Source organism: Oncorhynchus keta, chromosome 4 (genome assembly GCF_023373465.1).
Source record: "Oncorhynchus keta strain PuntledgeMale-10-30-2019 chromosome 4, Oket_V2, whole genome shotgun sequence".
In the NCBI taxonomy this organism is placed as follows: Eukaryota; Metazoa; Chordata; class Actinopteri; order Salmoniformes; family Salmonidae; genus Oncorhynchus; species Oncorhynchus keta.
Window position 1 is genome coordinate 51,309,479 of NC_068424.1, and position 13,643 is coordinate 51,323,121.

General features: G+C 47.6%; 1 protein-coding gene and 1 long non-coding RNA gene across 4 annotated transcripts in view; one reads left to right on the forward strand and one right to left on the reverse strand.

The window, feature by feature from the left end:
* LOC118377165 (phospholipid-transporting ATPase 11C-like) overlaps positions 1-13,643 on the reverse strand; it is a 70,021-nt gene that overhangs the window by 18,710 nt on the left and 37,668 nt on the right. For all 3 annotated transcript variants that reach the window (XM_035764017.2, XM_035764038.2, XM_035764030.2), the window contains exons 4-10: positions 10,491-10,571; positions 8,439-8,546; positions 7,970-8,098; positions 6,580-6,668; positions 5,592-5,642; positions 5,069-5,133; positions 4,902-4,983 (exon numbers count right to left, since the gene is read on the reverse strand). In XM_035764017.2, coding sequence (XP_035619910.1) covers positions 4,902-4,983; positions 5,069-5,133; positions 5,592-5,642; positions 6,580-6,668; positions 7,970-8,098; positions 8,439-8,546; positions 10,491-10,571 — 605 coding nt within the window. The remainder of the gene's footprint in view (positions 1-4,901; positions 4,984-5,068; positions 5,134-5,591; positions 5,643-6,579; positions 6,669-7,969; positions 8,099-8,438; positions 8,547-10,490; positions 10,572-13,643) is intronic.
* LOC127924685 (uncharacterized) lies at positions 31-4,893 on the forward strand. Its single transcript, XR_008118582.1, has 3 exons — positions 31-3,208; positions 3,255-3,302; positions 4,055-4,893. It is a non-coding gene; the product is annotated as an uncharacterized LOC127924685 (long non-coding RNA).

Sequence of the window (13,643 nt, forward strand, 5' to 3'; positions counted from 1 at the left end):
TTAGCAACACTGAAAATACACATCCACTTTGTGAAACATCTACTCCCTATATATATATATATATATTCCTCTGATAGCCGTGAGATTGGACACCGAATCAACCTTCTAACTGCCCCAGCTTCCTTCAATTGATCTTGTTCCAGTGTTGTGTTCAAGACCACCTAAAGCGAGACCAATTCAAGACCAAGGCCGGAGCAAATCAAGTCCGAGTCAAAACCAAGACTGGAAGGGGGGGGGGGAGAACGAGCTTGAGACAAGGGGTCCGAGACGGAGTCAAGACCAGAAAAATATAAGTCAAATTCAAGACCACGAGTAAACTTTGTCAAATCACCACCATAAGAGTTGAAAATGTCCAGTATTTCTGTGTCCATCTTTCAGAACATACTGATTCTTTAGACATTCAAATTAGTGAAGAAACGCATGCTGGGGGAAAACCGTCACATATGATTACTAACCTAAACACAGTGGGGAACAAGCTCTCCTACACCTTCAGAGAAGGCCTAAGGATTTATACAATTATTTTTCATAGAATGACAATTATATTATTATTTTCAATGTTGTTCTGATTTAATCTTGTGAGTTTGTTGTAAAGGAAAGAGTTAACACTGAAGAGAGAAAAACGATTGAATCAGTATTTTTATTCGCTGGTCTCCAGGGAGATACATCTAGCTAAGTCAGCCATTGGCTATCAGAAGCTAGATAAAAGGCATCTGCCATTCAACTGTATTAGGACAACATTTTGGAGTGACAGAGAAATCAACCAATCACATTTTGACTTAATGAGCAGAACTGTTTTTACAAAAACATTTTCACTGCGCAATAGCGAGCAGTAGTTTTCCCAGTCTAGCTAGCTAGATTTTGTTGTCAGGTAGTGTGCAGCGGCTGCAGCAGGTGTTATCAAAGAGGATGTTGTTTAATTTATTAGGTTCTCCCTTTTCAAGAATAACTTTCAACAAGAAGTTAAGTTTCAAACGATCATCTAGTGAGAGGAACTTTTTTATTGCAAGCCTGCTGTGGTCAGCCATCTCTTTGAAAATAACTTGTGTGAAATTGCATTTACAGTGGAGCTAACAGCATTTTAGCAACATGACATCTTATTAAAATATGTTCAAATACACCCCCAGGAAGAATGACTTAAAAAAAAAATATATATGACATTTTCGGACAAGCGACCAAATCACTGTAGATATGGTAATTTTCATAAATTCTTAGAACGTTTGGGAATTACGTATACTACAAGGCATTTGTGAAAATTCTATCGCAATATAGAGTGGGAAAGTGGCCGTGCGTTTGGACAATTAATAGACACTGCAGTCTACATAGACCAGTGCGCTATTGCCAATCAGAACTACAGAAGGTCTTTATACAAACAAGCCACGCGGGCTTCCATCATTCATTTGGAACAGGACTGTGTATTTACAGGCAGTTACAACACCTCGACTTCAGATCATTAGAACGCATTCGCCAAAAGCCGATTTATGCAAATATGTAAACACCTCAGTCCCGTTGATCAAACAACCATGTAAAGGTAGGCTCTCTCCCAATCAGTTATGCACATTAACAGCAAGATCAACTAATGCTAATGATGAATTATATGAATCATGCATTGAACTGCATCCATCTACTCTGCCAACAATGCCTTAGTGTACGTTATGGAACGCTGAGTCAAATAGAGCCAACTTTTAAAAACCTCTTATAATGTAGGTTGTAGCATAAACTGGGAATTTTATATTTTTGACTGATATTATGATAGTCTGTTTCATATCTGCAAAGTAGTTAAAACGTTTAAACTTTAGGTCACCGGTTACTTTGTGTGCTTAACGTGAAATGTTTTTTGTAATGGGAAGTAAGTTGTAAAATTCAATGGTTGTGTTTTTGTATTCTGATTGGGACCTACTATGTCAGAGTTTATGGACTGCTTATCCTTTAAAAATCATGCTGTATGTGACTGCTCTCTTTCCATCGGCCCTATGCAGTGGTATAGAGGTGCCAGGTATACTCGGATACTTGCCAAAAATGTTCCCAAACGGCCCACCTAAGGAAGGAAAGGCACCTTGTGTGAAAACTGTGTATTCCTGTTTAAAAAAAAATAGTTTTCCTATACATTTCAGATTTTCACTCTCAAAACCACCTTTTTTTATAGAAAAATACAAAACTTTAATGGTCTTAGTCCACAACAATGCTTGAACCACATCAATCTGATTGGATGGGCTTGTCAGGGCCTGGCTCCCAAATGGATGGGCCTCTGTCCACCCAGGCCCATCCATGTCTACGCCCCTGATGCAAATGGCGCATGACAAATGCACATTACTAAGTTTACTAATCAACACTTCGGACTAAACTTTTTAAATACCTGGTTTGCATACCCATTGTTGCCTTAATTAGCATATACTGGTAGATTTACGGAACTGAAATGAAGTGAAATGTCTTCCCTACCCGACCTGCGTCATACTTCTGTGAGCTGCTCCATGCCAAAACCAGTTGAGAGCTGCACACTTGCTGCCTGCAGATGATATGCGGCGTGTGTGTGAATATATGTCACGTGCTTTGCGATTGTGTAGGCTACTTTGTGCAGGCTACTTTGTGCATGATTTCACCATTGTACTACATAAGCTGTATACCTCCACTACTTTGACACGCATCAGCAGGGATTAAGGAGTGAGGTTACGCAATACCCACTGGAGAAAAAAGGGAAGTAATAGTTGCATTGAACTGTGGGTTGACAGCTTACACCTGAGAATACCCTCCACTACACCACTGGCCTTTTGTGTTTTACAAAACGTGCACTCTCCTACATGAGTGACCTGGTATTACGCTTGATGTCCTTTCAGAATCACCAACCTGTCACACACAGAAGACCTATAGGTCCTCCATTGTACTAACCTGTCACACACACACACTGAAGACCTATAGGTCCTCCACTGTACTAACCTGTCACACACAGACCTATAGGTCCTCCACTGTACTAACCTGTCACACACTGAAGACCTACAGGTTCTCCACTGAAGTAACCTGTCACACACACACTGAAGGCCTACAGGTTCTCCACTGTACTAACCTGTCACACACTGAAGGCCTACAGGTTCTCCACTGTACTAACCTGTCACACACTGAAGACCTACAGGTTCTCCACTGTACTAACCTGTCACACACTGAAGGCCTACAGGTTCTCCACTGTACTAACCTGTCACACACTGAAGGCCTACAGGTTCTCCACTGTACTAACCTGTCACACACACACTGAAGGCCTACAGGTTCTCCACTGTACTAACCTGTCACACACACACACTGAAGGCCTACAGGTTCTCCACTGTACTAACCTGTCACACACTGAAGGCCTACAGGTTCTCCACTGTACTAACCTGTTACACACTGAAGGCCTACAGGTTCTCCACTGTACTAACCTGTCACACACACACACTGAAGACCTATAGGTTCACCACTGAACTAACCTGTCATACACACACTGAAGACCTATAGGTTCTCCACTGCACTAACCTGTCACACACACTGAAGACCTACAGGTTCTCCACTGCACTAACCTGTCACACACACTGAAGGCCTACAGGTTCTCCACTGTACTAACCTGTCACACACTGAAGGCCTACAGGTTCTCCACTGTACTAACCTGTCACACACTGAAGGCCTACAGGTTCTCCACTGTACAAACCTGTCACACACACACACTGAAGACCTATAGGTTCTCCACTGCACTAACCTGTCACACACACACTGAAGACCTACAGGTTCTCCACTGCACTAACCTGTCACACACACTGAAGGCCTACAGGTTCTCCACTGCACTAACCTGTCACACACACTGAAGGCCTACAGGTTCTCCACTGTACTAACCTGTCACACACACACTGAAGGCCTACAGGTTCTCCACTGTACTAACCTGTCACACACTGAAGGCCTACAGGTTCTCCACTGTACTAACCTGTCACACACACTGAAGGCCTACAGGTTCTCCACTGTACTAACCTGTCACACACTGAAGACCTACAGGTTCTCCACTGAAGTAACCTGTCACACACACACTGAAGGCCTACAGGTTCTCCACTGTACTAACCTGTCACACACACACACTGAAGGCCTACAGGTTCTCCACTGTACTAACCTGTCACACACTGAAGGCCTACAGGTTCTCCACTGTACTAACCTGTTACACACTGAATGCCTACAGGTTCTCCACTGTACTAACCTGTCACACACACACACACTGAAGACCTATAGGTTCACCACTGAACTAACCTGTCATACACACACTGAAGACCTATAGGTTCTCCACTGCACTAACCTGTCACACACACTGAAGACCTACAGGTTCTCCACTGTACTAACCTGTCACACACACTGAAGGCCTACAGGTTCTCCACTGTACTAACCTGTCACACACACACACTGAAGGCCTAGAGGTTCTCCACTGTACTAACCTGTCACACACTGAAGGCCTACAGGTTCTCCACTGTACTAACCTGTCACACACTGAAGGCCTACAGGTTCTCCACTGTACTAACCTGTCACACACTGAAGACCTACAGGTTCTCCACTGTACTAACCTGTCAGACACACACACTGAAGACCTATAGGTCCCCCACTGCTATAACATATCTATAATAGATATAAAAGCTGTTAAGAAACTGTATTCATTTTTCAAGAAATATATATATATATATATATTTGGCCTCGTAAATGGAAGCTGATAGTTTATTTTTTACTCGGCTGGTCTCAGGAAGAAATTACGAGTCCTCACTGCCCGAGATCGAGTTAAGACCAAGAGCAAATGTATCCGACACAAGACCAAGACACTCAACATGTGGTCTTGAGACCGGTCAATTATAGCCCCTCATTTACACATCAGATTGTCCTTTTCTCTAACGATCTTTGCCCGCCCTTACTTCTCCACCACAGATCGCTTCTGGGACTTCCCCTGGTAGTTCAGAGCCATTTTGGTTTCCATGCCAGAGTACACTGCCACTCCTAGAAGAAGAAGGAGAGTTGGTCAGGACAGGCTCACACGCTGACCATCATTCAGACCCTCATTTGCATTAAACAATTGAGTCACCATAAATCTTCTGAGTATTCTTCAAGGTAGCGCCTTTCAGGAGGAGATTCTCTGGACCCAAAGACCTGAGGGACACCACACAAAGAGAAAAGGAAGTCACAAACCTTCTCCAAAAACACCAAGACCCCTGCCTTCTCGTATAGCGGCACACTAGCGTTTGCTCTTGCCTAATACTATCAATGGATAACTGCAGTCTTGAGTTGACGTCTACTCTGCCCCAACTGTTTTTGTGAAGGACACAGAAACGTCATCTATTTTAAGAACATTACAAAGCGGCCCGGTGACAAACGCTTCAGAGAGCACTTTGGAAGCGCTGCCCTGAGTCTGGGCCAAGTCCAGTATTACTTTCATGCTCGTTTGGAGTTATGGATCAATAAAATAATGATTTGATGGTTATACAAAAAGCAAAAAGACAAGAGTGCTTAAACGACTGCTTTCATTTCTTTTTTTTAGACTGATGTACGGGAGAAGGGGGTAACAAGGGCTAAGGGGGAACCGATAGGGGAGTGGCCAGAACGCTTACCTCACAGCAGGCTCCTGGTCATTCTTGTAGATGTGCATACGCCCCACAAATCTGTAGAAACACAGACCCTCATGAATGCCCTACCCAATGGCAGATGCTCTATTTGATGGACCTGAATTGAATCAACTGAGCAATGGGCTAGAAATGGTCGATTTGAATATTTTCTGATATCAGAAAGAAACACACACTGATGAATAATACTATCTGCAGCACAGGGACTAGTCAGATGTAAAACTATCACAATGCCATATGCTGATCACCAGGACTTTGCATAGACTGCACCAATTAAGAGCGAGCTAATATGATGGGTGGTTTGTCCGACAGCACGCTGGCACGGCAACTCTGTTCTATTGATTGCGAAAAGGAGCAGCATCTGGCGTCTTCAGTTCCTTAGGCTGTCTGAAACATCACGGACGCATTTATGGCGCCAAATTGTACTGTAATGGCCACTCCTTGGCCATAGGTGGCGCCAAACCAATAAGTCTCTGGAGAGACTCCAGCTGTTCAAACAACTGGGTCTGTTCCTCTATGCAGCACGGGCCAAATCTAACTCAACCTTCCCTTCAATTCCTGGCCAGTCTCTTCCACCAATCAGGTTTACTAACAGTCCAACGTCACTAATTGTGGTCCTTCTGTGGCTCAGTTGGTAGAGCATGGCGCTTGTAACGCCAGGGTAGTGGGTTCGATTCCCGGGACCACCCATACGTAGAATGTATGCACACATGACTGTAAGTCGCTTTGGATAAAAGCGTCAGCTAAATGGCATATATTATTATTATTATATAATAATAACCTGTCAGAGAACTTAGAAAGCTTATAGCCTGCCAACACTCTACCGAATGACACTGATGCTATCAAAATGTCAACGGGACATTCCCGATTTACAGTGGATTAAACTGAGGGGGGGGGATGGGGGGGGGACAGATCAGAGATCAGCACTGCGACTCTCAGAGCTCTGTGAGGAACACACGAGGACGACAGAGCCTACTTGTAGAGGTCAGGCTGCGGCTGCTCGCACTCCACGGTGGCACTGAGAGACTCCAGGCCCTTCTCTGTGTCTGGCACTGTGTAGTGTGTCTGAGAGAGAGAGAGAGAGAGAGAGAGAGAGAAAGTAAGTGAGTGCTGACTATTTCAGGTCATCACTGCAACACACACACACACATACACAGGCGCATGTAGTCACGCACACTAACACACGTCGACGGGGCTGTAGTGGAGTGGGTCGAGAGCTTCAAGTTCCTCGGTGTCCACATCCCTAAGGAATTATCATGGCCCACACACACCCACACAGTTGTGACGAGGGCACAACGATGCCTCTTCCCCCTCAGGAGGCTGCAAAGATTTGGCATGGGCCCTCAGATCCTCAAAACGTTCTACAGCTGCACCATTGGGAGCATCTTGCCTGGCCGTGTCACCGCTTGGTACGGCAACTGCCATCCGACCGCAAGGTCCCATACAGAGGGTAGTGTGTACGGCCCAGCACATCACTGGGGCCGAGCTCCCTGCCATTCAGGACGTCTATACCAGGCGGTGACAGAGGAAGGCCCTCAAACTGTTAAAGACTCCAGCCACAGACCATTCGCTCTGCTACCGCACGGCAAGCCGTACCAGTGCACCAAGTCTGGAAGTAACAGGACCCTGATCAGTTTCTACCCCCAAGCCATAAGACTGATTAGCAGAGGTCTACCTGGATTACCTGCATTGACCCTGTTCTGCACTGACTGAGTACACACACTGGACTCTACCCACAGTGACTGCCGCACTCTCTCTCTCTCTCTCTCGCTGCTCTTGTTTTGCTTAATAAGATGTCGGTGGGCGGAACTGGGAGGGTCATCAGTAAAATGGGACACTCCTGGGACTCTCTCCACACAGACAGACTTTTTGGTTGCGGCATTTTGGGGCTTTTGTGTTCATTTGTTTTGGTTCCTCTCAACACCCCTTATTATCACCATCTATGCACATCCACTCACTTACACTACTGACTACACACACACACACACATTTTTATTTGGATATAGTAGACGTCATTTCATAAATATATGTTTGTTATTTCTTTATCGCCGTGTCGTCTCCCTCTGTTACGGGCTACGAGCCGTTTCGTAACACCACACATACTGACACCGACGCTCCAACATTCACTTTCACATACGCTGAGACATACACCGTCTATAATCCATTTCCTTTTTTTACTCTGCATTGTTGGAAATGTACCCATAAGTAAAAATGTCAGTGTTCGTCTACACCTGTTGTTTACAAAGCACGTGACAAATGTCTGGATTGAGAAAAGGAGTGGGAGTGATGGCAGATTGAAAGCAATGTCACGCCCCCACAGACCTCAATGGCACTGTGACACTGGTGTTACTGTAGCAGCACTCCACCTTATGGTTGGACTCCCCGTCCAGACTGGCCGTGGTGACAAAGCAGGTCTCGTCCTCCCGGCTGGACTGCAGCAGGATGAGGTCACAGGGGAAGGTCTCATCCTCCACCACCTCCACCACATCCCCGACCTAGTGGAACATAGAACACGTAAGGATCCACCAATAGTCCCCTGTGATGGTCTGTGAAGATTATACCTGTCAAATCCACGCAGATCTACACCGGTCCAATGTGCATAGGGAGGTCTAGAGGTCAATTTGGGGTTGTAAATCTATACGTGACTGAAATACCATCCACCTTCATTCAGCATTACCTACTTGGGATTACCATACGGTACATTAGAGCAACACTATCAAAAACACTGGAACATGCCAAGATGCCAACTACCTCTCCTTCCCCTCCACCCCGCATCCCCAAGGGGATATTTATTTCCAGGGGACTTGGCCGAGGCGCAGCTTGCTGAAAAGCTACCTTGATTTTCTCGCTCTCCTTGCGTGCTCTCCGGCCGTCCTCCAGCACCGTCACCAGGTACTTATTCACCTCATTGTCTGCCTTGTGCCGCAGCCAGTCCTCATAGCCCTGAGAGAGATATGTGAGGGAGAGGAAGGGGGAGAAGGAGCGAGAGAGAGGAAGGGGGAGAAGGAGCGAGAGAGAGGAAGAGGGAGAAGGAGCGAGAGAGAGAGAGAAGGAGCAAGAGAGAGAGAGGAAGGGGGAGAAGGAGCAAGAGAGAGAGAGGAAGGGGGAGAAGGAGAAAGAGCAGAGAGAGAGGAAGGGGAGAAGGAGCAAGAGAGAGAGGAAGGGGAGAAGGCGCAAGAGAGAGAGAGGAAGGGGGAGAAGGCGCAAGAGAGAGAGAGGAAGGGGGAGAAGGCGCAAGAGAGAGAGAGGGAAGGGGAGAAAGGCGCAAGAGAGAGAGAGGGAAGGGGAGAAGGAGCAAGAGAGAGAGAGGGAAGGGGAGAAGGAGCAAGAGAGAGAGAGGAAGGGGGAGAAGGAGCGAGAGAGAGAGGAAAGGGGGAGAAGGAGCGAGAGAGAGAGAGAGGAAGGGGAGAAGGAGCGAGAGAGAGAGAGAGGAAGGGGGAGAAGGAGCAAGAGAGAGAGGAAGGGGAGAAGGAGCAAGAGAGAGAGGAAGGGGAGAAGGAGCAAGAGAGAGAGGAAGGGGGAGAAGGAGCAAGAGAGAGAGAGGAAGGGGGAGAAGGAGCAAGAGAGAGAGAGGAAGGGGAGAAGGAGCAAGAGAGAGAGAGGAAGGGGGAGAAGGAGCAAGAGAGAGAGAGGAAGGGGAGAAGGAGCAAGAGAGAGAGAGAGGAAGGGGGAAGAAGGAGCAGGAGAGAAGGAGAGAGAGGAAGGGGGAGAAGGAGCAAGAGAGAGAGAGGAAGGGGGAGAAGGAGCAAGAGAGAGAGAGGAAGGGGGAGAAGGAGCAAGAGAGAGAGAGGAAGGGGGAGAAGGAGCGAGAGAGAGAGAGGAAGGGGGAGAAGGAGCGAGAGAGAGAGAGGAAGGGGGAGAAGGAGCGAGAGAGAGAGAGGAAGGGGGAGAAGGAGCAAGAGAGAGAGAGGAAGGGGGAGAAGGAGCAAGAGAGAGAGAGGAAGGGGGAGAAGGAGCAAGAGAGAGAGAGGAAGGGGGAGAAGGAGCAAGAGAGAGAGAGGAAGGGGGAGAAGGAGCAAGAGAGAGAGAGGAAGGGGGAGAAGGAGCAAGAGAGAGAGAGGAAGGGGAGAAGGAGCAAGAGAGAGAGAGGAAGGGGGAGAAGGAGCAAGAGAGAGAGAGGAAGGGGGAGAAGGAGCAAGAGAGAGAGAGGAAGGGGGAGAAGGAGCGAGAGAGAGGAAGGGGGAGAAGGAGCGAGAGAGAGGAAGGGGGAGAAGGAGCGAGAGAGAGGAAGGGGGAGAAGGAGCGAGAGAGAGGAAGGGGGAGAAGGAGCGAGAGAGAGGAAGGGGCAGAAGGAGCGAGAGAGCAATACACACACACAACCTTTTTAGTACGGAACTGACTACAGGTCTGTGTTCACCTCGCCCAGTCTACAGAGAACCTCCCCTGGTGTCCCACTTCAAAGCCTGGATAAAGGCAGCAGCGTCGCCAGCTGCTATCAATGTGTCCCATATAGGAAGTACACCCTCCATTGTGCATTTCAAAAAGCCCTAGCAGCAGGCCACCAGAAAAGCCAATCCCTAAAACAATACATCTAAAAGGCTGGAACACAGCTGCAGCAGTCAAAGAGACAATATACTAGAGACTGTCACACCATTTGGTCTCCAGACAACCGGCATTGACCCGCACGGCCAGCATTACTTCGGCTGTGACAAAAATAACAAAGCATTTGAAATGATTCACTATTTCAACCGCCAAAATACACGCATTTAAATGGAAAGGTATGCAATTAAAAACGTGGAAGAGAGGCGGTGGAGAGATGCATAGAGGGGCTATAAAGGGGACCATAGAAATGTAATTTGTAGAATGTGAAAACCCCTTTAGAATGGGTATGTCCATTCTAGTAATTGTTATATTTCAAAGGGGGGCAATGAATTCAAAAAGTCTTACCTGTTTAATGGCTGTTACTGTGATGACGAAGAACAATGGCAGGCCACTAGTGACTGGGCTGGTGGGAGTGTCTACAATGACCTGTAGAGCAGAATACCAGATACTTTATGTACTATACCATTCAGATAATAAAGCCTCATGAGACAAGATACTTTTCTATTAATGGGTCTAACGCTTTATTTTTTCAGATCAAAACATAAACCATTTACAAAAATCACATCCTCCATCCTCCCTGCTGATTGGAGGACCTCAAGCAGGTATACTGTGAATGTGTGTATTCCAACCTTCAGATAACCACAGATCAACCCGTCTTTCCCAGTAAATCATCATTCTACCACTATTGACCAATCGCAAATGGTAGCCAATCTACTTAGATTATTAGTGATTATCTCGCCTACAACGTAGCTCGGAGACTGTCTCAGGAGTGGTGCAGTGAAAGAGTCATTTCCAAGGCCATTTCTTAGACGAGAATACATTGTATGGAAGAAAAAAAAAAAACATTGGACAGGTTACAACAGATTCTTCGAGCACATGGGCGGGGGCACTCCCACATAAATACAGGTTGTAGTGCATGTCTGCCTGAGTATGCGCGTGCACGTCAGTCTCGGCTCCACAGCACCTAATCTCTCCTCTCTCCGTCCAACAGAGAGACATGGAGACATTTTGTACTGAGACCCAATAGGAGAAGAACCCAAGCAGCTTGGACCTGCAGGACACCTAATTAAGTGGGCCAGGGACACCGTGGTATTTAATCTAAAACCACACGGGGGCTGGTTCCTGCTGCCTGCATGGTGCTGATGCCAACAGAACACGGAGCAGGCCCTCTCCTGCTGGGCTACTGAGAGCAGTGCTGGACAGCAGGCCAGGGGCAGTACAGAAATGTGTGTGTGTGCGCGTGAGCGCGTACAGGAATCTGTGTGTGTGCGTGAGCGAGTACAGGAATCTGTGCGTGTGCGTGTACAAGAATCTGTGCATGTGCGTGAGCGTGTACAAGAATCTGTGCGTGTGCGTGAGCGTGTACAAGAATCTGTGCGTGTGCACGTACAGGAATCTGGCCACTAATGAGCCTAGAGACAGAGCGGGAGGGAGCCTGCACAGGGCCAGTCAGGTAATCCCAAGCAACTAGCAGCTCAGGAGCACAGAGACAAAAGCTTGACCTGCAAAAACAGCCCCCAACAACACACAGCCTTTGTGTAATTGTGTGTGTACCCTCTTAATGCTGTCACAAGGCGGATTTACCCCTGCTCTCCTGATCCTGCAGCACGCCAGAGGCTCCCACTGAGCAAGTGGCGCTTGTTACGGAACACACAGAGTTGTGAACACAAGCGTATTTGGCATTCAGAGCATGAGCTGTACAAGATGTCCGATAGGTATCAGCTGAGGCAGGAGACGTGTTGTGAGCCCTCTTTCAGGTGTTTCCCTGCTCACCTGTGAGAGGACTGACAATGAGGACGTGAAAGAGAACTCGCTGCTCCCTCAGCAACACATCCTTCCGCGAACACACACGCAGCCAGCGTACTGAGCACGAAAGCATTTCAGCGCCGACTGCTGTGATTACAGTTAATAATTCAATTAAAAGGCCGAAATGGACTGGTGCACATTGAACCTTCAGCCAGAATGCAGAATCAGGGAAAACAGAGAACAGACTCTCCATTGTTTCTCTCCCTGGGAGTCAGTCAAAGAAAGGAGGTTGAATGTGAGAGTGAAACTGTCCTCTCCTCTTCTGTAGCTCCAGGTGTTCCCGGGCAGAAAGAGAGGCAGCGAGAAGACTTTACTATAATGTGTGGAGCTGGGTTGACCCAGGTGGCAGGTCTCAGTGTTAGAGACTCCTCAGTGGACCAGCCAGTTCCCTCGGGTGGGGCACGACTTTTATTGAATACATCTCCCCTCTCCTGGCCCAGCCAGGACCCCTCTCCACCCTCAGCAAGTCTATGCAGCTGTAACTAATGCTGCCCTCCAGGCAGGTGATAGATGTTGGTGGGGGCAGACGAAAGCACATGTCGTTTTTCGATTTAATAAATTGATAAAAGCCCATCTGGAGGTAGGGAGTTCGGCAAGACGTGGCCAGTCCAGGCCGATTAAAGATATTAAAAGAGTGACTGGCTGTACTGCGGCTGAAAGTGCCAGGGACAGTATGTCCCCGACACGGTCAGTCCCACCCGACCACAAGGCATGATTTGGTTCGCGCCACAATACTGCAGAGAGTGGCCACTACAGAGTGCACTATATCACACAAACACTCCACACCCATAGCCCCCCACCACCTGCTAACTTTTCCACAACTGCTAATAAAATAAACACTGGACACCCACCCCAATGTTCCCCTAGTATTACCTGGGCGGGGGGGGCTATTTCTCCTGAGTGTTGTTCACTTCCCACGCTCCACCAGACTTGAATGTCACACATTAATCACACAACTACAGACCATACCCCTGCAAATAACCACAAAATAACAGGCCCATTCCTCAACTTTTGATACACCCGTACCTCCATATATACACACACACACACACACACACACACACACTGCACCAAAACCCAAACCTAGTCATTTGATAGGAACGAGCATTCTGCTATAAGAGGACTCCTCCACCGAACTGACGGGTGGGTTAGATCTCTGACACTGATAAAGAGCCCTACATCTGAACAGGGAAGAAGTGTGTCAGAGTGAGTGACAGTCCCTCAGGTCCCAGGGCAGGGGAGGCAGGGGCCCTCTCTCCATCTCTCTCTCCAACCCCGCTCCCATTCCATCAGGGGGCAGGCAGCAAAGGCATGCAGAGCTATTTAGAGGACAGTGGTGCTTTTTTCTATAGTCTATTTGAGGCTCTCATAAGCAGCCAGGAAGCCCTCCTGTACTTAAGTCAGCAGCGTAGAGAGATAAGTCTCTCCCCCCGTTACTGATTGTCAAACAAAGCGAGAGACACACGCGCCGAGAGCGAGCGAGAGACACGCGCCGAGAGCGAGCGAGAGACACACGCGCCGAGAGCGAGCGAGAGACACACGCACCGAGAGCGACAGACTTGCGACAGAGAGAAGAGTGACTCACTAACATGCTGATTAACTGTTAGTAGAGGACCTTGTGCATTTCAGTTCAAATAAAAATATGTTTATATCCCAGGATAAATTAGCTAGCAACAGCAAGCTAGCTAGCTA